At 46.8% G+C, this 25848-nt stretch overlaps 1 protein-coding gene across 8 annotated transcripts in view; it reads left to right on the top strand.

Moving 5' to 3' along the window:
• The window catches only part of TTLL11 (tubulin tyrosine ligase like 11), a 227167-nt gene that overhangs the window by 155218 nt on the left and 46101 nt on the right, over window positions 1-25848 (top strand). For 6 of the 8 annotated variants that reach the window (XR_005030802.2, XR_005030801.2, XM_036915441.2 and 3 more), the window contains 2 exons: window positions 17811-18062; window positions 25716-25822. Coding sequence is in view for 5 of the 8 variants with exons in the window: in XM_036915441.2 (XP_036771336.1) it covers window positions 17811-18062; window positions 25716-25822 (359 nt within the window). In the remaining 3 variants the exon portion in view is untranslated. The remainder of the gene's footprint in view (window positions 1-17810; window positions 18063-25715; window positions 25823-25848) is intronic. The other 2 variants (XR_008996625.1, XM_057498993.1) reach the window with 1 other exon arrangement.

The following is a 25848-nucleotide window of genomic DNA, read 5'->3' as shown; positions in this document are numbered from 1 at the left end:
GGACAAATTACTTGTCCCCTCTGAGCCTCAGGTTCCTCATCTGTAAAATGAGTACAATAGTGGCCAACTCATAGGATCATTGTGAGAGGTAGAAATAATTTTTTGTAAGATATGATCGCAACCATGTTAAATCTCATGTACCACATGCATGCGCACATGGAACAGGAGAGAGAAATAGGGAAGAAGTGCTGGAAAGAAAATACCAAACGGTAGCAATGGCTAAATGTGAGTGGTGAAACAAAAGGTCGGGTGTTTTTATTTTTATTTTTTTTGCCTTTTTCTCCTCTTTGTTACCTTTAAATATTATTCCATGAATATGTATTGACTTTATAATTAGAAGAAAAAAAAACTAAGGGGCATAAAATAGGAGAAAAGAAATCCATGCATTAAGTAGCAGGCGTAAGTTGGCACTCAGTAAAATGGTACTAGCTGTTTTTACTAATTAGTCATCATGCCTAATAATAATAATTAGGAGTGATGATTTCCTCCGCGACCAGAGGTTGTGAATTAGTTTGTTGATAGTGGCTGATGCATCCCTGCCAGTGAGTGGGAGTTCGGGGGTCCCCTCCAGCGGGGGCCACCCCTCTCCCTCCTCCTCCCTGATCATTCTGCCAGGATCCACCCCGAGCTGCAGACTCCACATTGCTCCGGTTGCTGCCTCCCTCCACTCAGAGCAGCCCAGGAACAGAGTTCCTGTGCTCCTAAAGGGGGCGCGCCCTTTTGGGCAGGAAGAGGCGCTCTCCTTGAAGGGGCTCATCATGAGGGAGAGAGCCAGGGCCGGGAGGGACATGGTCAGGTCTGCTGTTTGGCTGTGACATAGAGGGTGTGTTGGGAGGGGAGATTGGAAGCAAGAAGACCAGTGAGGAGGCTGTTGAAATTCAGGTGACCCATTGATGAGGGGACAGGTGATGGCTGCTTGGATTATGGGGAGCAGCAGTGGGGATGGGGAGAAGGAGACACACCGAAGTAACAGAGGGACAAGACTTGGCCACTCCGTGGGGGGATGGGACCATTGGCCGCTTCTGTCTGGTGTCTGGCCCAGGTGCTCTGTGGGTGGCAAGTCTCTCCTCTGAGTTGGGGGACAAACTGGAGGCTCAGGTTTGAGGTAGAAGATGATGCGCTTGAAAGTGATTTGCCTGTGTGCACCCAGGTTCACAGCAGCACCATTTGCAATAGCCAACAGGAGGGAACAACCCAAGGACCAGTGATGGATGAGTGGAGAGGCAAAATGTGGTCTGTGCACACACTGGAAGCCGGTTCCGCCTGCACCGGGAAGGAGATTCTGACTCCTGCTGTAGCACGGAGGCACCTTGAGGACACTGTGCTCAGTGAAATCGGCAGGCACACAGGACAAATGCTGGGTGATTGCATTTGTGTGAGGTCCCCAGAGCAGTCAGGTCACAGAGACAGAAAGGAGAATGGTGGTTGCTGGGGGCAGGGGGAATGGGGAGCTAGTGTTTAATGGGGACAGGGTTTCAGAACGTGAAAAAGTCCTGGAGGTGGGTGGCAGTGGTTGCACAACAGTATGATATACTTAATGGCACCAAACTGTACCCTTAACAATGGTTAAAATGGCAAATTTTATGGCATGTATATTTGTGAAAGTATTTCCGAAAAGTGTTCAAGTAATTTGCCCACAGTCACACAGCCAGCCTGTGCGGCCCAGCTCCAAGGGTCCTCCTGCACTGTCTGCCGCCCATCCTCAGCTCTCCCTGCCTCTAGCTGTCACCCAGAGTGGCTGGAATCACCTGGGACAGTTACTTGGCATCTCTGGGCCTACTTTTTCTCAGAATCAGCTGAGTTCATATGTGTCACTTGCCTGGCACAGAGTCAACTCTGGTTACATCTCATTACTTACTATTGTTATTCTTAGGTCAGAGCACCCTGACTGTGGGAAAACAGCACAGACTTGGACTAGACTCCATGCTCCAGGGGCAAACTGCTTAACTTGCTGAGACTCAGCTTCCAGCTACAAAGAGGGGCTGGGAATTCCTACCTGGCGGGGGTGAGGGCAGGACTAACCTGGGACCTGTGTTCAAGCCCCCAGGGCGTGCCTAGGGGTCCAGGCCTCCGATAAACATCCTCTGTTATGGACACCAGACCACAGTTCAGCAAGGGAAAAATTAACACAATGGTATGACAAACAAATTTAACATCCTCCTCTACTTCTGCACCGATTTATAGGCAGAAACAGCACTTTCCTGCTGGTAGTTGAGGGGTCTGCTGGTGTTGGCTTCCACAGTGTGTCCAGGGCTGTTTGTTTTTCAAAGGAGGCCTGTTCAGCCAAGTCTAAGTAAGTCATGTTACTCTGTTACTCTAAGTAACAAGTCTAAGTAACAGTTACTCGGCTCCTGCCCTGGGCCTGGCCCCAAGCTGCTGCCTGAGTGTCAGAAGTGAGTCAGACAGGAGCCCTGTCTGCAAGGAGCTGATATTGGCCAAAGTAAAAGCCAAGGATATTGTCACAGCAAATTGCACCGGAATTTGGGAAACTTGGGATTTCCCTGGCCTCTCAAACCCAAGTGCCAGGAAACCGTGGGCAAATCACTTTCCATCTCCAGAGCTCAGTCCTGGCCTACATACAGAATGGGGACCTCGAACCTGCCGCTGTCCATGACTTGAAGCTATTTCCTTTCTAAATGTGTTCAGGGGAAGTTGGACCACAGTCACTGCCTTCTGCGCTACACAGATGTGACCTTGGGAGCTGAGAGGTCAGTCAGGGCAAGCTGGGACCCCAGGAGCAGACGGATGATGAAGGAAGGCCTCCACCCAGATCACATTCCTACCCAGGGGAGAAGGGCAAGAGGACACTTTTGTGTGTTTGCTCTCAAGACATGACCTTGAGGAGTTAGCTTCCTTGGCCCACGTTTCTTCTCACCCGTGGGACAACAGGGAAAGTGTGCTGGCACCTTCCTGATTACTGACCTGCCTTCTGGTCCCCCCTCTATCTCATGCCAAGGCACGGCCTGCTCATTTCACATGGGATATGGCACCCGTGCTTTCTTATCCAAGCCAGAATTGAGTCAAATTAAGTTTGGGTTCTGGAGATCATTGGTATGTGCGCCGGCATAGCGTTTCCTAGTCAAATTCTCAGTAGCCAACCGAAGTCGATTAACGTGGAGAAGAGAAATTGCAGGTTATCATTCAACCGCTGCTGCCATCCATATGCATGAAGCCCAGGGACCTGACTCACTTGCAGAATTAAGCACAAGCTTTAGAGACACCAGTTTCTTAGAACTCACTACCCACTACCCCCACCTACCCAGCAACCTCTTCCCCATGAGCGCCAGGAAATGTTGCTCCAGGTCTGCAACAGAGGAAGCCACTTGGGCTGCCCACGTGCAATTTATCTTCTTGAAGAGTTTGAGGGGCTTCTGCCACTTAAGAAATTGGTCACATTTAGAAATATTCAGCTTCAGTGAACATGTCATGGCTGGGTATAGGAAAAACATACTATTATCTCTCGAACTTGCCTGAAACAACAGGCTTGTTCCTGAAACAGATGTTTTGCAAAACCCAGTGTGACAGGCTCATCAGTGCTGGAGATGGGCCAGCACTTGGTTACCAGCCTCACAAGGACACAGACATCTCTGCTGGCTTTCTGTCTGCACCTGGGCTCAGAGGAGGTGCTCCCCGTGGCTCCGCCTTCTGGCCCTTGGGTTCTGAAGTTAAACATTTTACAAGCCTGGTACTGTAGATGGGGGCAGTCAGCCAGCTGTGCTCTGGGGAGCAGGTCCCAAGAAGGCTCAGACTATCTTCGTTTAGTTCAACTGACATTTATTGAGGGCCTACTGTGGCCCGGGCACTATTCAGTGACATTACCTCGCGGTAACTCTCTGAGGTTACCCATTTCAGAAACCAAGATATGGAATTGGCTTTCTAGGCCTGCTGTAACGAGTTTTCCACAAACTGGGCGACCTAAAACCACAGAAATGTATTCTGTCCCTGTTCTGGAGGCCGGAAGTCTGAAATCAAGGTGTCGGTCTGGCCGCGCTCCCTCCTAAGGTTCTAGGGGACGCTCCTCGCTTGCTCCTCTCAGCTGGGGAGGCTCCAGGCGTTTCCTGCCTTGTGGCGTGTCACTCCCGCCTCTGCCGCCATCTCCACCCGGCCCACTCCCTGTGTATGTCTGCTCAGATCTCCCTCTGCCTTTCTCTTCTAAGGACGCCTATCTCTAGATTTAGGAAAATCTCATCTCAAGATCCTTAACTTGGTTACCTCTGCAAAGACCCTTTTCGAAAGCTCACATTGACAGATTCCAGTGACTGGGGCCTCTATTCAGCCCACCACAGACCTCGAGCTATTATCTGGTCATTTCTGCAAGGTCACACAGAGAGACAGTGAGGCCGTGGGGAGCAGAGGCTGGCCTGGCTGGCTCTGAGCTAAGCCCCTCAGTGAGGTGCTCACCACACAGACACTGTGAGGCCCACCTGCCCTCAGTGCTGGGACACAAACATGGTACCACGGGCCCTGCTCATGAGAAACCTCTGAGTAGGTGGGAGGAGCTATGTGTGTTGGTTGTGAGTGAGAGACCTCGAGTCCAGCCATCCAGATGACCTTGGGAAAATTATGTCACCACTCAGTCTCCTATGGAAAATGGGCATCATATTAAGAATAACAATAACCTCGAGGGCTGTGGTGAGGATCAAGTGATGCAACGTGCTTATGTACAGGTGTGACACCAGCAAGGTCCCAGGCTCCCTGATCCCAGGCCTCTGAGGTTAACCGTCATGCTCACGACTTCCGCCTGCTAAGATGCCCCAGAATGTTTGAATCCGGGCCTCTGAATGGAAAAGAGACCGTGGGAGGCTTCTGTACAAGTCTCCAGAAACTAGGGTGGGGAAGGAGGAGATGCCCAAAGCTGACTTCAGGGTTTTGAGTTTGGCTCAGTGGGAAGATGAAGTTGCCAATAACAACATGGAAATGGCAAGAAGCAGGTGTGTGGGGAGGCTGGGAAGCCGATTGTATTCAACGTGGATGCAGGTGGGACATCTGGGCAGATTGGCCCTGCAAGAGTTGGACTTAGAAGGTGACTTTTGAAAGCTACACAGAGCTTAAGGAAAAAGGGGCATTATGATTAACAGATATAATGTAGGGCTGGGGCACGGGGAGGACTGTACAACACAGAGAAGACAAGTAATGACTATAGCATCTTACCACGCTGATGGACAGTGACTGTAATGGGGTATGTGGGGGGAACTTGATAATAGGGGGAGTCTAGTAACCATAATGTTGTTCAAGTAATTGTACATTAATGATACCAAAAAAAAAAGGGTGAGGGAAAGAATGGAACCTGTTTGGCAAATTCACATGCTGTCACTGATTACGCCTTTTAGAGGGCAGAGAGCAAACTTAGAAAAGAAAGTGTCAGTACTCACTGGCTTGTGGTCACGGCACGTGATTTTCTGTCCTGTAAAATGGGCACACTGCTTCTTTCCTGCCAAGCTGTTGCTCAGGTTGCATTAGATCATGGATGGGAAATGGCTCCAGAGAGTGGGCATTGTGCGGTAGCAAGAACCAGAGCTGGTGTTGGCAACGGCCACACTTCCCTGAAGGCAGAGCACGGCAGGCGAGGCACCAAGTGGTGTTTTTCCCCACCTCTGCGTCGTAGCTGAGGAAATGTAACTACTCCCTGGGCAGGTCTGGACTGGCCCTTCTGGGCTCACAATCTCTGCCTAATCATGAAAGAACCACAGACTGTAACAACTGGACTTGCCCCTTTCCCTGGCCAGGGGTGTACTTGTGCCAAGATTTTGTTTTCTGTGGAAACAGGTGAGAGTGCTTCTCTCAGGAACCTCGAGGAGCGCTTCGGCGGCGCTGCCCTCACCCGCTGACCCCCACCTCCCACGCACTGTCCCCTGGCTGCTCTCGCTCACAGGACAGGGTTGGTCTGTCATCTGATGTCGCCATGACAACCAAGGAAGAGGCCAGCTCTGACTTCAACTCCACTCAGTGCTTGTGAGCAGAGAAACTAAATGACAGACTCTCTTTTGCTCTTTTTCTTGGGTAGGGGTACCCACCACATTCCCATTGGCATGGAAACGTTCTACTCCCATCAGGTGAGCCGGTCAAGTGAGGATGTGGATTTATTGGGTGGGGTGTTCAGAGGGGCCACTGTGGAAGAAGAAAGTGTCAGGACACAGTGGTTGTGGTCCTTATGTCACAGTATGCACACTGCCCCCTACAGCTGTCCCTCGGGGAGGGGATGGTAAGCGGCTGTACAGCCTCTAGACCGCAGTCTGTGTGTCTCCAAATATCTGGGGTTGTTAGGCTGTCTTGTTTTGAGGACCAGTGATATGCCTGGCATTGTATGGGGTTCTTTACATGTGGTATTCCATTTAGTGCTCACTAAAACCCTATGCTTTTGGAATCATTGTCACCACTTTGCAAATGAGGAATCTGATGCTCAGAGAGGTTAAGTACCGTCCCCAAGGTCACTCACCTGGTAAGTGGCAGTGTTGGAGCTCAACCCCTTCAACTCTTGCCACGCTGCTGCTCTGTCTTAACCTTGTACTTGAACTTATGCAATCTCTCTGGAGTCTCTAGATCCATCAGGGAGACATCATCTAAAAAATGTACCATGATAACTAAACATTTAGTACTTCTGTGAGAAACACCACTGCCAACTGTCTGGATGTCTGCTTGGGGAATTGTGCAGTGACAAGAGAAATTAATACTTTAATGGATTTTGACAACAACTCTATGTTAGGGGAATTCAAATTGCATAAAGAAAAAAGGTAGACTTTCTCTCTGGACCTGATTGCTAATATGCATGCCTAATTTATTAGCTTTTTTTTTTTTTAATCTGGTTTTGTTAGGACCAGAGTTCTTGGAGGAAAAGAATGTCGTGGGTTGGAGGAGGCAGTTAACTCTCCCTGGAGGAGCTGGGGCTTGAGCTGAGACAATGTCCCTGACTTTTCTTTTGGGCAGTGGGGGCAATAAATGTGTGTCATATGCGTGATAACAGCTACCATTTCTTCCGGGCTCACTGTGCTCCAGCCAGGATGCCTCTTGTTATATGTCATCCCATCGGATTCCTCCACACCCCTGGGAGGTGCCTTCTATCATCCATCTCCATTTTACAGAAGAAAAACAGAGGCTGAGCAATAATTCTCCAAGGCCATATGGCCAGTAAGGAGTGGGACCAGGATGATTATTATTCCTATTACCATAAACTATTATTGTTGTCTTATTACCCCCCAAAATGGCTTTATAGAACTTTAAGCTGAAAATGACACCCAGGGGTCACCGTACCTGTTTTCTTACCTTCAGGCAAAATCACACCAAATTCTTCATGTTATTTGTTTTATAACAGAGAGAATACTTTGCTGACACATTTATCAGTGTGTCTTTTTTTGTATCACCTATTAGGTGTAGATTAGATGAGGGGAACAAAAACGGGATCTATTTTTGGCAGACTCACAGTCTGTGGGGAGAAGAAGCCACAGACTTAAATGGCCATGATAAAAGTTTAGAAAATGATAGCTTCCACGAATGAGATGCAGGTGAAGTGCAGAGGGAATTTCAGAAGAAAGCATTGCTGCTGGGAGGGCCCGGGGAGGCTGGCGGGCTGGCTGGCATCTGAAGTGAGCTTTAGAGGATCAGCAGGATTTGGACCTGGGTGCTGGGCACGGCGGAGCAGGACAGAGGCACCGGGCATGGGGGTTGCCTGAGCTCCTGGGCACGGGGCTCTTGGCCTTCTCTCCGTGAGTATGTGAGATGGCCCAGAGTGACTGTGTAGGGCAGGAAGCAGGTCAAGGACAGGGACTTAGAGGCCCTCAACCACCAAGAGTCCTCAGTGGAAGTAAAAACAGAGTGGAAAAATGCCAGGAGAATGAATATGCACAGAAAGCCAGGAAATGAGAGTTCCAGAAAGAGAGTGGTCAGCTGCACCGAACACTGTGAAGCTGAGTTGGAGAAAGATCAAGGTCAGCAGCAATCAGGAGGTCTGTGGTGGCCCTAAAAGTGCAGTGTGTTTGGGGTGGTGGAAGTGCTTCCTCATACCGATGAAGGAGGAGATAAAGGACACAGAGGGACATTGGCAAGGCCATACACTGCCAGGGCTCTGGTTATGGTCTCCTAGAAGAGGACCAGCAGGGAACACCCCTGGTCCCCTGGTGCTGCCCAGCCTCCATCGAAACCTAGAAAGAACAGGGTCTTGAGAGTCAGACCGATGCAGGGTCCCAGATGATACCCTTTAGGAGGAATGTGACCTTGAGTACTTTATTTAACCTGAGCTTTGTCTGGTAAACAACAACAGCTAACACTTATTGAGTGCTTACTATTTGCCAGGTATGGTTCCAAATGCTGTATATATATTAGCCTATTTAATCATCCAACAGTGCTGTGACATATAATTATTATCCCCATCACAAAGATAAAGACACCAGGGCACGAGCAGATTAAGAGACTTTTCCAAGGTCACCAAGCTAGTTAGGGACAGAGACAGGAACCTAACCCATGCATTTTATCTCCAGATTGTAGGTCACTATTTCCATGTTAAAGTCTCAATTTGGCTTAACCAGGATAATTAGTGTACAGGAGAGTTCCTGGCCCATAGGAAGAGCTCAATAAGAGTTACCCACCGCCTCCCGAATAAATGCAAATGCAAAGTCAGGGATTCCTTGCCTGAGGAAGGTCTGTGGGATCAGCCTCACTCACATTAGTGAAAATCCCATAGAGAATGACCCCCAAAAAATTGCCCCAGAAAGTGGACGCAAATGCCATGAGTCCCTGGCACAGGGTTGGTGAAGATGGTTTTGCGTCCACCACCCATACTGCAGGCACTGACCAGCCAGCCACACAGGCAGTCTGGGTGGGGAGGTCAATCAGTGACAAGTGAAATTCAGAAAGCAAGCAGATTTCATCCAAAATCTGAGGGGGATGGATTTTTGGCCTGGGATAGGCCCGCTGAATCCCTGGATAAGGGTTCACTGGGTACACAGTATACAAAAGAGAATTAGGATTACCATTAAAAAATGAACTGGGTTTAGAGGAAATTGAATGCCAGAAAGAATTACAGTCTAGGGAGAGGATAACTTCTACACATGGTTTCCCCCACCAATTGTCTGCATTCACACAGCCCTATACTTAGCTGCAGAACTGTGTTTAAACACTAAAACGCTTTGTGTTGCAGACAGGCGCTGAGTATGTAATTAAAAGGGTCCTTTCATTAGCAGAACTGTACACTGAAAACTCAAGTTGGCCTTGCCTGCTAACTTTGGAGGCGGTGAAACGGAGGCTAATACAACCACTGATTACAATTGTCACATAGGCAGTGCCTTCCTGTTGCAGCCAGGAAATCTTTGTTCTCCCTGCTATAGATGGGATCTTCCCAGAAACTGGGGAAGAAAAAGAGGAAGAAAGATTCATTTTGGCAACCAGAGCAGAGGGGTATGGTAGTGCAGGGGTTAAAAATATGTCCTCTGTGACTCTATAGCATCTTACTACGCTGATGGACAGTGACTGCAATGGGGTGTGTGGGAGGGACTCAATAATATGGGTGAATGTTGTAACTGCAATGTTGTTCATGTGAAACCTTCATAAGATTGTATATCAATGATACCTTAATGAAAAAAAATGAGGAACTGATTCATGCTGTAACATCAATGGAACTTGAAAACAGTATGCTAAGTGGAAGAAGCCAAACACAAAGGTCACCTACTGTCGTTCTATTTACACGAAATACCCAGAATAGCCTAATCCAGAGACAGAAAGATTTGCCAAATTCACTTATTTATTCTCGTAGCCGTTTTGGTAGTCTTGAGGATTTTCTATGTGCATGATTATGTTGTCTGTTAATAATAATAAATTCTACTTCTTCCTTTCAAAAATAAAATAGATATATGGCCTCTAGAAGCAGGCTGCGGGTTCCAGCCCCTGCCTTATCATTCAGGCAGCTGACTTAACCTCTAGAAACTTCAGTATCCTCACACATAAAAGCTTGAGTTAATAATTGTGTCTTGTGAGAACTCATTGAAACAATGACTATATTCACTGTCAGATATTTCAAGCACCTACTGTGTGTCAGGAACTGTGTTGGGGCTATAGATATAGAGAGGGTGCCTGCCCTCCTGGGACTTGCTGTCCAGTAAAAGCACTAGGCATCAGACAGACAGTTGCACAAAGCCCCATTTAGGTATGAGTGTGTTAATGACTATGAAGGAAAATAATACATACTGTGGGCTTAGCATTGTGCAGGACAGAGATTAAGCTCCAGTAAATTTTGCCATGGCGATGTTGGTGACATGCACAGTCCGAAAGGTTATATGGAAAGAAACGGTGAAGTCTGTCTATCTCCAAAAGCAGTGGAAAGCTATTTGGAAAAAGTGATACAGAATCTAAGATTGAAGGACAAGTGTTTTTCACGTGGCTAATTTGGGAAAGGGCATTAAAGAAACCCCACATTGTCCTGTATCTGCAGAGGTGTATGCTGATCTCCCGTTGAGGCTGGTGACTAGACAGGAAACCTCTTGAGGTGAGGTGTAAGGGAAACAAAGATGTTGGTGATTATAATGCAGGTGGCTAACAGGTATTGAGGGGCTCTGCTAATCACCATGCATCCATTTTCTCTGTAATTACATTGGTCCTCTAGGTTAGGTGCCATTTATTACTCCCATCTGTTGTAAGAGGAATGGAAGCTTTGAGGTTACATGACTTGCCTGAGGTCACCCAGGTCGAACAGAGGCCTACCAGGCTGGCGACCTGGTGGAGCTACTGCCTGGCAGCACCTCTTTCTGGCCTGTGTGACAGCCCATTTCATTGACTTTAACCACCAGGGCTGTGAGACAAAGAAGGCAAGAGGGACATGATAAAGACACCTACTCCGTGCACAGCAGCAGGGCAGATAGATCCCTGTTAGAAAAGCAGCATATTGGGAGGTCTTTGTAAAATGAGCTGTCAGCTTCTTCATCCGGAAACTAGAGGGCTGGACTCCATGACCCCCAACAGCCCTTCCAGCGCTGAAGTTGTGTGAGTTCTGGGTCTGCAGGAATGGGGGCACTGGAGTAAGCCCTACGCTTGTCTTTCTGTTAATTCATTGCCTGTCCTGCCAGAAAGGGCTTCCTGCAGTGCTCCCCCCACCCCAGGGGCTCCAGAATTCATCCCAAGCAGGGACAGAAACCTCTGTTTCTGCTGTTGGCATCAGGGGCCTTCGTCATGTCAGGCATGACAAATACATGCATCAGTGATTTGTGCCAGCTCATAACTTAGGGACTGATTTGTTTGGCAATCCAAATGGAACAATAGGCCCCATCTGTGTAAGTGCTGGTCGCTCCCAGGTCAGTTATGAGTTCCCCAAGCTGATTCATCTGGATGCTTTATAGACAGGCTGTGTTTTTGATCCTACCCATGCAACAGTTTTGTGCTAGCAGTAGGCTAGGTGTCTTCCCAGTCACTCTCCCTCATAAGCTGCATACCACCCCACAAGTAAGAGACTTCTCTCCATGGTTAGGGAGGAGAAAATGAGGTCAGAAAAGTTGCATAACTACGAGTTGTAACCTGCTGGAGTGGAAAACGCCTGGGCTTTGAACTTAAACAGATCCAGGTTCAAATCCTCACTCTCAGCCATGTAATAGCTGAGTGACCTTTGGAAAGTAGGTTAACCTCTCTGAAGCTAATTGTTTCTCAGCAGTAAAATGGGGCCCCTTATGGTACCTAATTCATTGGCTCGTTGCCAGCGTCAAATGAGATGTTCCAGGTAACTCACCTGACTCTCATACTCAATGCCTGGTAACCCCCCGTGTAGGGAAGTGGCATAGTGCAGTGGGCACAAGCAAGGACTCTGGCACCTGCCTGCCTAGGTTTCTATCCTGGATCCACAACCTATTAGTTTATATCATTTGTCTTGATTTTCTTATGTGTAAAATGGGAATAACACCAACTTTGTAGGATTTCATTGAGGTTACATTTTTTAAGACTGCAGTTCCTGGCACATGGTAAACGCTACCAACATCATCATCTCCACATTGGTCGCTGTTGATGTTGCCCCCTGCCATGGGAGAGTGAGGGGCAAGAGGCCAGGTGAACTCTCAGAGGGGGCACTGCGTGAAGGGGAGCAGGTACGGATGGGCCCAGCACAGGTCTAGGTCTTGTAGGGACTAGAACATCAGATAAAGGCCCCTCATTTTGTCCGTTTCCTCATCAGTCTGGAAGCACCTGCCTCCCCGCTCTGGGAGTCTGGTGCCTTGTCTTCACCTAGCATAGCGTTGCCATCAAGCAAGTGGGGCCTCTGTGATGGCAGAGATTTATCATGTGGTAGAGCCAGGCTATGTGGTAAGGTTTATTCTTAATGCCTTCATCCTCCAACCCTTTAAATTAGCTGCTAGACTAATTTAAGGGACTTCTTTGGCACACAGCGAGCAGCTTCTGCAGGAAGGACAATGTGCATTTGAAATCCCTGAGTAGGGAAGTAGCACAGTGCAGTGGCTAGAAACGGGGGTGGCAGGGGAGGGGGACGAGTCTTAGCCAAACAGCAGGGAAAGGAGCCTGCTTGCCTCCTTTGCCAGGGAGGCACCACTGCCCACCAGACTCTCCTACTTGGGAAAGTGATCCAAGTGTTTGTTCCCTTTCTGACCTCCCGTGGTCAAGCAGTTGCCAAATCCACCTTCTTCACCTAGACCAGTGACTCCTAGACTTCAGTCTGTGCCAGAATCCCCCACAGGGCTGAAACAGATTGCCCTGCCCGCTTTCAGAGGTCCTGAGTCCGGATGTCTGGGATGATGTCAAGAATCTGCATCTAACAAGGTCTCAATTGTTCGCAATGCTGGTCCACGGACCACACTTTCAGAATCATTGACCTAGACCTAGAATATTCCAATAGCTTCCTAACCTCGATTCAGAATACACACTCCTGGCAGACTCATGCATGTCTTCACCATGCTTCTGACTTTGTCCCTCCTCTCCCCCGAACCCACCATATCCTTCTCATCTCCTGTGGCACCAAATCCAAGTACCCTTGTGTGACATTGAAGACCCTATAATATATACCGTATAACCTAGACCCATGCGGGCTTTCTGGTCACATTCCCACCTAGTCCCCTTCATGTCTACTACCATGACCCAGCAAACAGACCTCCTTCCGTATGCTGCAGGTCCTACCTCTGGGCTCACCTGGCCCCTTCCGCCTTGCTCAGTCATTGTTTATGGGTGGGTCTTGTCTTCCCCCACTTGGTCACATACTTCTGGGTAGCAGGAACTGTGTCTACCTCACCCATGTACTCAAGGCCCCTGGGAAAGGTAAGTGCTTGGGAAATAGTTCATGAATGAATGAATTATTGAAAGGATGCTAAACTAAAAATAGAAATTATTTCTCAGAGAGAATTCAAGTACCTTCTCTGCAACTGGAATTTGATGTTGCTTTATCTACCCCCCTATTTTGTTAATTTCCGGGAATATATACTGCTTAAACATAAGAAGAAAAATCTTTGGTTTGATTTAAATGAGCACAAGAACTACATAGTGAACTAAACATAGACTGTGTAGCGAGACCGTCCTGAGTATAAATTCTGATTCCACTATTGATTTGTGATGTTGGGCAAGAATTCGGGTTCCCTGAGCCTCAGGTTCCTAATCTGTAAAATAGGGTCATTTCTACCTACCTTATAGAATTATTATGAAAAACAAGTGAAATAATATAGGTAAGTTGCTTGGCACAATGCTTGACCTGTAGTAGGTCCCCTATAAATTGTAGTGATTTTTAACAGTAGGTTTTCCAGGCAAAAGAGAGATAGGTGGTTTTGCACTAGAGGTTTTTTTTTTTAAGGAATTCCTTTTTATTTGAAAAACAGTAAGAGACAAAACATTCCAGGATCCTTTCCCCAATTTTAATGAATCAAAGATATACCAAATTCAATTTTTAAAAATTACCCCAAAGGACTGGTAAGCTTGATTTATATTTTCTTTTTCAGTCACTTTTATTTCATAAGTCTAACATTTCCATTAAAATGCTATTAAGTAAAAACAGGGTTTTACAGTGTTGTGATATCTTGGATCTCAGTGTGATAATTGGAATTATCTTGAGCAAAGATACCATTTCTCATTGTTTTATTTCCTTTTATACATCACCTGTATCTTTACTGCCTTCTTCCAGTTGAGTAAAACCATGTCCCCGTGAGTTTGTGATTTTGAGTCCATGATAATATCTGTGGCTTTGAAGGCCCTTTCATCTTGAGGTTATTAATTGGGGTTCAGGAAGGAAGGGAAATATTAGTCAACCAGCAAGTGCAGCAAGCTCTGAAGTAAATGTGAGAGGCTGTCATGCAGAAGAGAAAACAGACTCATTCTGTGCAGCTCTGGGGGCAGGACGGGATGTAGGCCATGGACACTGGAGGGGACATCCTCTGACACGCCATCAGGAGAACCTTCCGAGCTGAGAGGGCCCCTGGAGGTATGGGGTCCCCATCACCAGGGCCACCCAAGCCAAGGCCACCACCCTGGGTGACCTGCTGATTACATGACCCACTTATCTATCAAGGATTAAAGTTTCTTCTTTAAAATAATATCAGTGTGAAAATGATCTGGAACTAGATAGTAATGATGGTTATACAACATTGTGAATGTAGGAAATAATGAATTGTACACTTTAAAATGGTTAAAATGGTTAATTTTATGTTATATACATTAGACTACAGTAAAAAAAAAAAATAGATGATATCATGGGACAGAATGACCTCCAAGACTACTTCTAGCTGTTACACATTGTTTCTGAGCGGGAGCATGTTACTTAGGGGATTGATCACCAGCCTCTATTTAGCCAAAAGTGAATGCATAGGCCCTGAGTATCTCCCTGAGGAGGAATGGCTAGTTAGATTATGGGGCAAGAATAGTATGGAATATTACATGGCCATGAGAAATTACTCTCAGGAGAACATATTGAAGGCCATGGGAAGATACGATAGAAAATAAATCCAAACATTAGTAGTGTTTATCCCTGAGTTGTGGGATTACCATTGATTTTGAGTCCTCTATACATTCCTCAAAGTGTCTACAAAGAGTACACATTACTATTGTAATATTAAACAATTTAAAACAAAAAAAAAACATAGCAGTGCTTCAGATTTTGTAACTGCCAATCTGAGTCATGATGTCTTTTAGAATAATGGAGTAGTGAATGGATAGAGCACTGGGTAGAAAAACGGTTTATAATTCAACAGGGCAAAGGGGTACTTCACCTGGCTGTGCCTTAGGTTTCTGCATCTAGATAGGGGCATAAAAATAACAGTCAACTTCCAGGGCTGTGTGAAAAGCAAATGAGATAATGAATGTGGGACAGTCCTGCTGATTGAAGAGTTCTTGGAGCTGTTTTCATTGCCACGGAGTGTATTCAAGCTGCACGTTTCCAAATCTCTTTAAAACTTAGTGAGTGCTTATAAAGTCAGGGATTGCCACTTACCCAGTAATTTAAGAGCTAATTTCTAGTAACTGCTGCTTTTTCTCATCTCTCTTCCTGTAACCTTAATGTAAAAACATTTCATTTTATCTGAAAAGTAACCACCTGACTTTTATTTACTGTCTTAAGTTCAAGCAGATGATGATAAAACCAGTTTAGCTGAAGGAAAATTGCACCCCAAGCCTCCCACCCTTCCTCAGCCTTGTGCTTCTCCCCAGGAATCCCGTCTCTCCCTTTGTGGGAGGGAACACTTGTTACCCAGAACCCCCCACACTGTTGAACTTTAAAAGGGGTTTTCCTTTGCCCTGCTCTGGTTCTGCCCTCCACCTCTCCTTGCTTTGGGACCAGTGTCAAGACCCACTTAGAAGGAACCTGGAACAGAACTGACAGGTCACTTTATTCACACTAGGGGTTTCTCTTTCTTAGAGGCCGGCTCCTTGGACCGGTATGAAGAGAAGCCCATTTTGACAGGACTATCAAGCATATGCTGTTTCTCTAGTGAATCTCTTTTGCATTTAAAAGGGCATGGGGGGGGGTACAAAGCATCGTAACCTTGAAATTTTATTTGAGGCTTACCTTGTTATTAAAAGCAACTTTTCCCGATTCAACAAACTGAATATAACCATTTCCCAAGCACCTACTCTGCCAGGTCCTGTAGAAATAGAGTCGGGTAAGCTGTGGCCCGTGCCGTCACTGAGCTCACAAACAGTGAGAGGGACTGCCATATAAACAGATGCAGGGCGGCTTGCAAGAGGGGCAAAGAAGCGAGTCCAAGGAACAGAGTGGGACAGGAAGTGTCATCAGCACGGTCAGGGATTCATCGGAGCTGGTTTTGGAAGCAGGACAGAAATGTGCCAGGCAGCCAGGGCCAGGGGAAGGCCTCAAAAGCTGAGGAAAGGAAGTACAAAGATACCAAGATGGTCCAACTTGGTGACTGACAATGTGCTTAGAAGTGGGAGCGCCAGAATGAGATGATTTAGTAAAGAAAGAGGAGAAAATGGCCTTGGTATTGAGCTCAGTACCATGAGACGTTGTGTAATTTTCTTGGACCAGTTGGGCAGTATTTATTGACCATGTACACTGTGCTCAGGGGTCTGTCTCAGGAATGGACACATAGATGGGAAAAGGTTACACGGGTCCCACATCAGCTGTGGTCAGGATGGGAGACAGGAAAGTGAGCTGAGCTGCAAGTGCAGACAGAGGAAGGGAGCCGGGTGGCTCTGACTGTGTCTCTGGCTCCAGGCCAGGCCAGTGGGCAGCAGGGTGGGGTGGCTGGGAGTGTGCAAGGCCTCGATGATGGAAATCAGTGATGGGAAGTGAGGAGGGAAGAGGAGAAGTCGGGAAGGGCCTTAAGTGCCAGAAAGACGGGTACAGACTTCACTGTGGAGGCTCTCAGAATCACTGAAGAGCAACAAGTGGGCAGCCCGACAAGGTTTGCAGTAAGAGGGGTGCATCGGGTCTGGTGTGGGTAGGCAAGGCTGGGGCAGGAGGTGCTGTTGAACACTGTGGAGAGAGTGGACAGGCCCAGGCAAGGCGCTAGTGGAGCTGGCTTCTGGGAATACTAAGGAGGCAGGACTGGCTATGAAGGCCGAGGGAGAGGAGCTGGAGTTATCCTGATGTTTCCTGCTTGGGACTGCCGATGGCTGTGACCTTCAAGGAGACGAGGAGTGCATACCTGGGGAGAGGGGGAATGGCCGTCTCAGTCTGAGGTGCCTGTGCGCCACCCCCAAGGCTAAGCAGGTGGTAAAGGGGTATGTAGGTCTGGAGGTGAGAAGTGCATTCCAAGCTAGATGTGGATATTGGAGAGTTATTAGCCATGAATTTTCTTGAATATCAGAATAATTTCAGAGTACAATATCCAGACTAAGGAATCACAACATTATGATCATATATTTTTTTGTATGAGTTCCAAATAAGAAAATAGTCAGGCCAGAAAACCTAATTGTGCCTATTCCTAGAACTGGGTAACTGATGTATCTTCGCAAATTGTTCGTTGAATGTGCCTATGGCTTCTTGCCAGCCCTCAATGAGATTTTTATATTTCCTAATTATTCAATTACTACCCACAAGTAGGAGTTTGAAATCAAACCCAGACTGCTCCGTAATAGAGTACTCTCTTGAATCCTGAGTACAGTAAAGGAAGTTATCCATACTGGGAAACATAAGTTTCCAGAGGAAGTGAACCTTTCCAGGGCTGACTCTGTCCTGGGTTCAAGTCCTGACTTTGCCTCACACCAGCTGTATGACCTTGGGTGGGTCACTTCTCCGAGGTCAATTTTCTGGTCTGTACAATAAAAATAGTGGTAACACCCACCTCCTGGGTTGCTGTAAATCTGGAAGAAAGGAGAATATTGCAAGGAAACATGCTCTGTTTGCCACCAAGCCTGCTCCAGATGTGGTTCTATCATTAACCCCTTCTGTGCTTCAGGTCTCAGGAGCCCAAGAAGCCAGTAGCCACGAATGAAGAGCCTCCTAACAGTGAGCTGGCCAGCCCCTCGGAAGGCAGTGTCGACCCAGAGGCACACCTGCCCTCCATCTGCCTCAAGCAGGTGTTCCCCAAGTACGCAAAGCAGTTCAACTACCTGCGCCTGGTGGACAGGTTGGCGAACTTGTTTATCCGGTTCCTGGGGGTCAAGGGCACAATGAAGTTGGGACCAACAGGCTTTCGCACCTTCATAAGGTCAGTGAGAGTGGCCCCCTCTGGCTTGGGATTCGGACTGGGTGGAGACCAGCCCCCCAACTGGCTGGTCCAGTCTCCCTGCCTGCTTGTGGGAGAATCTGTGGTGCTGCGTCAGTGCCCCACTGGGGGTTGGATTGACCCAGAAACTGGCAGTAGGCCTAGCACATAGTAGACGCTTATTTGTTGCATGAATTAATGACCATTAGGGATGTGAGAGCATTCACACCCTGATGCTTGTGGTTAAAAACCAATTCTGTGCTCCCGTTAACTAGGTCCTTAATCCACATATCCAATTATTTAATTGCCCCTTGGACTCCGAGAGACCTTGTGTGTCTTAAACTGGAGTGGTGTTTTCCCAGTGGTATGTGGCTGTGTGCTGAGCATTTGTGAAGCCACAGCAAAGAAACATCTTTCCAAAGTGTCAATTTCAGGAGCAAAAAGTTAAATAATTCAGTTGATAAATAATTTAAAGTATTTGTTCTAATTTTAAAATAACCTGGTTTTATTATAGAGTTTAATACAAAATTTGCATGAATTTTAAAGATAAAACATGAGATAAAGGAATTGTGTTTTTGCTGCAGCTTACAAAATAAACCATTGCCACTTAATCTCCTGAGATTTTTCATTAACTTGTCTCTCCCCCCAGGGCAGTTTGGGACAATACAGGCACACTTACTCACTGTGTAACCCTTGGTAAATTAATGACCCTCTCTGAATCTCAGTGATGAGCCTATAAAATGGGGATGAAGCAACCTACACTCAGGACTCTGGGTTACACACTTCAAAGGAACTATCTGCCAGCCTCCAATGTGGCTGTTGTTTTTCTCATCATTCATTTCAATATTTCTACCTTGCACCTCAAAGTCATATTCTTCATAGTTTTATTGACTAAAGCAAATAATTAAAAGTCTTGAATCAGAGCCATTTTTGTCATACACTTTTCTCCAAATGAATTTTATAAATTCAAACTCTAGCCTCTGATATTCCTGATAGTAAACAGAAGTATCAGCAGGAATGTTTGCCATTTCAGTAAACCTGAAATAGTATCTGTATGGTGATTTTGAGAAGGGCTTTGTGTTAGTTTCAAGGGAAAAGTCCAGTGGAAAGAGCACAGGCTTTGGGGTTTTGTTTCAGAGCCACACACATGACTTCGTAGCTGTGTGGCTTTGGGCAAATCCTTTAACTTCTCTGAGTCTCAGTTCCCTCATCTGTAAAGTGGGAACAACCTCTCCTGCTTTGCAGTTATTATTATAAGGTTAGGATGTAATATATCATAAAGCACTTGGCCCAGTGCCCAGTTCACAGGAGCTATTTATTAAATGAGAGTCTTATGATTATTATTTCACTAGGCAGTGGGAATTTTCAAGAACATCAACAGGCACAAGTTATTTCCCTGAGAATACTACCTAACGTAATACCCTCTGACTCATTTAGGACTTGCTTTTGACTTGTAGTGGTAGATACTTATCTATAAGTGATTTAATAGTGAGATCAATTTTCTCTCATATAATAGAAAGTTTGGCAGGTGGGGCTCTGGGACTGGTTAATGACTCCACAATGTGATCAACATCTCATATTTTGTCTTTTTGCTTGCCTACCCTAAGCATATACTTCAAACTTTAGGGTTACCTTATGTCACAATATGGCTGCTCAAAATCCAACCATCATGATAGCATTCCAGGCAGGAAGAAGGAAGAAGGGAGGAAGAACAAAAGTCCTCTGTCAAGATATTTCCTTTTAATTCCTAATAACATTCTACTAAAACATAAAAAAGAGGGGAGATTGGAAAAATAGTGTACCATAAGAATCACAATCTCTGTTGCCTCCAGGGGCAGGCAGGAAGCATAAACAAGCCAGAGGGTAGGATCTAGAAGGATGGGGAGGGTGGGACTGTGGCAGCCTGAGAACACTGGTGAAAGGAAGGGCTGCTGCTAGCCTGGTATCACCAAAACTTTTTATTTTTTAAGAGAAACCAGAAATGCTGATTTCTATGTAAAAATACATGTGAATCATTGCTGGCAATTCAGAAAATAACTTTTAAACCCTGTGTGGGTTCAATCAAAGTATGACTACCCATAGACACCACCAGTGTGTGACCTCTGGTGTGAGAGGCCAAGGTACAGATGAAGAGGACCCCTATGTTCATATGTGGTTTGAAAACAGACTGGGGCATGGTTCTAGTAAAGAAGATTCCTAAAATGCTCTCAGACTGGAACTGGATGATGTAAAAAATATAGCTACAAATCTGTCTCTATGTGATAGGCTTTGTGATTTTCCATCTCTCTGTTCTCTATAATTAAGGGCATTTGCATGAAAAACCGATTTTTGTGATGTTAGGGACTATTAGGTCCTCCCGCCACCATTCCTGGTCTGTGGCCAAGCCCTGTTAGTGAGAGCAGTGGCGGCCAGAAGGGAGAAGAGTGCTCCTGGTGGAGAACAGGCCCCACGCAAAGACACCAAACATCTATGGGTCCCCTGCACCCACCCAGCAAGCATCCTGAGCAATTAGCGGTGCCGGCAGACATGGCGAAAACATTGCCCAACGGTTAGTAGATTGTTCCTTTTAAAATGTATCAAGAGATCCCAACAGCACCTTAATCATGAAAGACATTCTCTGCTTTTAGATTTATCTGAGTGTGTTCAGTCTTGCTAGCTAAATTTAACAGCAAGCGTTTTCACTTGCTAACAACTATTCTCTCCTTTCCACTTTGGTTTAAATTTTGCTTCTTATGAATTAATAATATTTATGCCATATGTTAAAATGAACCAAGTGCCCTTCTCTGGAGCACTGAACAAGAGACATATTTGCTGGCTAGATAGATACTCTTTTCCAAGCTCCCACGCACACGGTAATGGTTGAACTTGGCTTTCATAGGTGCTGCCCACTCTTCCCCTCCAAGTTCCTTGAGGACAACTGGAGGGAACAAAACAATAAACACTCTGACTAAATTTATTTTCAGTGACCATCTCTCATAATGTGCTGCATAGATCAGCAGTTTTAGGAGTGAATTATGCTAATGCCAGTCTGGCCATATTCTATTTTTCTTTTCCACCAAGAAATGAGAAATAATGAACTGTCGTTCTCTTGTCTAGACTTAACTCATGTAACCAGCTTTTCGTGTCGTTTCCTCAGGAGGCACATAATGGCAGCACATATTACCATGAATTAAGCGCCTCTTCTCTCTTTCCTTTTTTTATTTCATAATAATTGCTGGGGTGTGGAGACTTCTCTTTCTCTGAGAAATAGAAATGATCTGATTCTTCAGTTTGACAGCTTTCTTTGAGGGAAATGCGTTTTTATTATTTTCCTTTCATTGGATTACTAATTTGGGGAGCATTCTATGTAATTCACTAAGAACACATTTTCCAAATGTGTGCTACATCAGAATTTGACATCATGTTGCACATGCTGCATTTTCCATTTCTGCAGCCTGAAGATTTCAATGTTTGCCCAAACCAGGTTTATTTCTAGGAAATGGAGGCAGCTCTCCGCACCTTAGTGCGTGCTTCACGTGAGGCCACTCCGCTTGGAGAGCCCTGCTCACCGCCTTCATAGTTTTTTATACTGGTCTCCTTTTAAATTAGAGAATGTTTTTTCTTTTTCCTTTTTCTTCCCCCCTTCCACTCCCTTTTTTCTCATATGGAGATATTAATATGCTTCATAATGGGTAGCTGTGGGGGGTTTTATTCTCTGAGAGGCAACATGGGGTGTGAGAATGTTCTGGAATAGAAGTGTAAAGGACCTTGCCTCCCTCTCTGTAATGAACTCCTCAGGGCCTTTGAAAATCCCCCTGTTCAATGACTTTCTTTCCAGCTCTCCTGGAGGATTCTATGCCTGGAATTTCAATAGCTTTTCAAAATATATACCTTATAAACCAGTGTAGTTTTTTTTTTTTGTTTTTTTTTTACCCATAGATGTTTAGATAGTGGGGTTTTTAAAAAAACAAAAACAAATATTGATCATTTGTTAGCTTTAACCTTATAGAAACCTCTCCAGGAAAAATGAGCTTCTTTGCTTTCACAGGGAAGGATGACACAAAAGAAATTCTATAAATAGGATTTTATGGGATAGAAAAAGTTGGTTTCTAATTTCCCACGACACATCAGTAGTTGTTGAGGGGAAATGGGGATGATGATTTCAAATCTTTCTATACTTGGGCTCCTAACGAACTTCAGTGACTTGTGATTCTCTCCCATCCTATGTGTCCAAAATCCTTTGATTCTGGAAAACAACAACATTTCTTCATCATGGAAGAAAGCTAGGAGCTACCATTCCCACTTCCCATATGCCAGGCACTGAGTTAGTCCCTAAAATAGCTTTGTGTGGTGAGTAGCCTTATCCTGGCTCTGCAAATAAGGACATTAGGAGGCAGAGAGCTTCAGGGACTCGCTCAGGGTCACCCAGCAAAGTCAAGATTCAAACTCATGTGCATTTGACCCTAAAGCTCATTTTCCCCCGTGTACATTTTTAGCCTACCCTTCCTTAGATATTTCTGGCTTCTCATGTTACCGCATTTCTTGCATGACTCTTCCACTGGAGAATTTATCCTTCCACTCATTAGTCATTTGAAGAACTGCATCTCAGGGCATAAGGGGAAACTCTTCAAATGCTTAAGATCCACCAGGACTTCGTGGCTTTAAACCCAGACTCTGAGATCACTTTCACCCTTCAAGAGCAGCACCCAAGACTGATTCAGCTCTGTATTGCTCCCTGGGCCCACACCACCCACTACGCATAGTGGACACAAAATGAATTCTGTACTGCCTGGGTGGATGGATATGCTGACCCTTGGAGGCACTCCCTGTTTGAGTCCACTGAGAATGTCTGGTGACCACAGGACAAACCTAGGCCAACCTGTCTTCCCCCAGATTTACACCTCAAAACTTCCCAGCAGGCCCTCTCTACAAGTTCCAGCCTTACTGGGCCCTGCCTGAGACTTTGTGCCTTGAATCCTGGGTTCTTCCTGGAGCCCTGGGCTCGCCCACTTCCCCGCTTCTCCCCCAAAGCTCCCAAGTCTGCAACTCTGTCCTCCAGAGGAAGATATCCCAGCTGTGTGATCTTGGGCAAGTCATGTCCCTTCTTCTGAGTCTCAGCTCACCTGTCATTGAAATGGGACTAAGAATACCTCCCTTGTAGAGTGGCTGTAAAGATCTAAGGGAGCTCATGGGCAGGAATGGGCCTGATACAGAGATGGTGCCCAAGAAATGCCTACAGAATCCAAGTCAAGTTCTTTTTAAAGCATTTCCTGTGCACTGCAGCCAGTGCGGACCCCTCCTTCCCTGCCTGGTAGCAGATGCTACCCTCTCCTATGTTTGCTGGCATCACAAGGGAGGATGAGTTACCTTGGGAAAGGGATAAATGGAGAATTCTCTTTGGTAAATTACAGCTCCTGCTAAAGGTTTGACACTTCTATTTTCTACCTGTCAGAAAAAAAAAAAACAAAACTATTTACCAGTGATCAGTTTGGTTTCCCTTTTTATACTCCATTAACCCACAGAGCGAGCCAGGCAGAGCTCCTGTCCTGTGGGGAGAAGGTAATCCAGAGGACACTGATAGCGTAATTAGAGAAAACTGATGGCTGTTCTTAATGAAGCTTTGGAAATGAGCAGTGCAGGTTGTTAGAATACCTTGGGAGAGACTGGAGCACCGTCCCCAGAGGAACCCGATAGAGATAGCCTTCCTGATGACAGGTGACGTGAAAAGCTCCACGTCCACTGACATGTTGTGACTGGGGCTCAATACCTGTGCGCTGATGCTTTGAAGTCTGCCACAGTGACTTGTGATTGAAATAGGAGCAGGAGCCCAGGAGGAGACAGGATGTGAATTGATGGCCTGAGAAACTCCAGGGGAAGAAAGGCAGGAAGGAGGGTGGGGGAGCGGGCAAGCGTGCAGGCATATAAGGAGCACCAGCTAATGTGGGCACCGTGCTGGGCACACTCCCAGCCACCATTGTTAGGGGCAGGCATGGGTTTGCAGAGGGCCCTCTGGATGTCCAAATCCTGCTTGCCAATCAACCCTGGCCTGTGAGTTCCTAAGGGAGCTGTTCACGTAAGGGATAATGACCAATGGGAAATCAAAGAACCATTTTATCATTAGCTTAGGTAATGGATGTGGACATGTTTGAAAAGCTGCAAGAAGCATTGAATGTAGTTCAGCCAAACGGATGGCTGGCCCAGAGGTCTAGCTTTCAGGATTCCCAGAGCAAATCCAGCCCCTGTTGGGACTCGCCTCCAGCACAAGCTGCTCAGAAGGGCAGTGCCCCTGGACAAGCGGAGGGTTGCCCGGTCTGAATAGAGAAGGAGCCCTTGTACCTGGACACTCTGACTGGCGAGCTCCATTTCTCCAGAATGGACAGGGCTGTGCACTGAAAAGTCAGCCTCAGGCAGCCTCTGATGGAGCTGAGATCTTCCAGCCCTGGAAGGGAGGGAGGAGAGATCAGAAAGGGAACCAACAATCATCATGGGCCAGCCAGGTACCAGGTGCCACGCCAGGTCCTTGGCACGCATGACCTAATCTCATCTGTACAACAGCCATGTGGGCAGGTATGATTGTGATCATTTTGGAGACCGGCAAACAAAGGCATGGAAGGTTTAAGTAAATTTCCCAGTCACACGGCTAGAAAAAGCAAGAGCCAGAATTTCAGTCCTTGTGTGTGTGATGCCTAAATCGTGTTCTTTTAAGTGTGCCAGACTGCCTCCCCACATTTCCAAACCAAAAAGAACTGGGAGGTAGGATTCTAAACGCCCCTCCGTGGCTTGGACAGGGGGCACCATTGCTGATGTGGGACTGAAAACCTGGTCATCTTGGCCTCTCTGCACAGGGAAGCACCCAAAGCTCCGAGGCCTCCCCAGCAGTGCCACCCCCACAGCAGGCCGTGGCCAGCCGTGCTGTTCTGCTTTGAAAACCTCGACTCCCAGTGGCTGATTCGGGCCTGTGTGAAATCTGCAGGTGACAGATTAATGTGGGTGAAGTGCAGGTGCCCCAAGTTGGGCAGGGACTCGACTGGTGAGCGTTTCCAGTGGGGAGCTGTTTCTGGACAGTGGTGATGCCTTCAGTCTGCATGGGGGACATACCATTTTCACTGGGTCACCTGAGCGTGTCACTGTCATCTGCTGGCGAGAGTGCTGCCCTGGGGTTGGCTTCTCCTCTCCTCCCAGAGACCAGTGGGTGTGAAGCTGAAGACATACACAGGGTGTAGTTTTGAAACGCGGAGTTCCCGTCTCCCTTTTGGAGCAGGCAGAGAGCACCCTTGGCCTGGGAAAGCACAGGCTGGTGCCCGTGACTGTAACAAGGGCTGCCTGGTTTAGAACTGAGGAAACTGAGGCTCAGAAAGGGGGAACTGGTTTAACCAGAGCCACTGGCTTCTAAGTGGCAGAGCCTAGTTCAACTCAACACTTCCCATCCTGAAGTCCTTGCTCTTTCCAGCTCTTTAGAACCCTGATTAACCAAATTACAAGAACCCACAGGATCTAACCTCGACTTACGTTTTCAGCCTTCTTGCCCACTGTTCCTGCCGTACACCCTTCACTAGCCCCAGCTGTGGGAAGGGAGGGCCTTCCCGGCCGGGAGCACAGCCCAGGCAAAGGCACGGCGGTGAGACAGAACGGGCCGGGTTTGTGCAGCAGTAACGTGTCCCTTCCCGTCTTGCGCAGGAACTGCAAGCTCAGCAGCAGCAGCTTGTCCATGGCCTCCGTGGACATCCTCTACATTGACATCACAAGGAGATGGAACTCCGTGACCCTGGACCAGCGGGATTCAGGTACCTGATGACTGGCCCCCGCCGTG

Source organism: Manis pentadactyla, chromosome 3 (genome assembly GCF_030020395.1).
Source record: "Manis pentadactyla isolate mManPen7 chromosome 3, mManPen7.hap1, whole genome shotgun sequence".
Lineage (NCBI taxonomy): Eukaryota > Metazoa > Chordata > Mammalia > Pholidota > Manidae > Manis > Manis pentadactyla.
The sequence above is the reverse complement of the archived record's forward strand: the minus strand, read 5'-3'. Positions and strand labels throughout refer to the sequence as shown.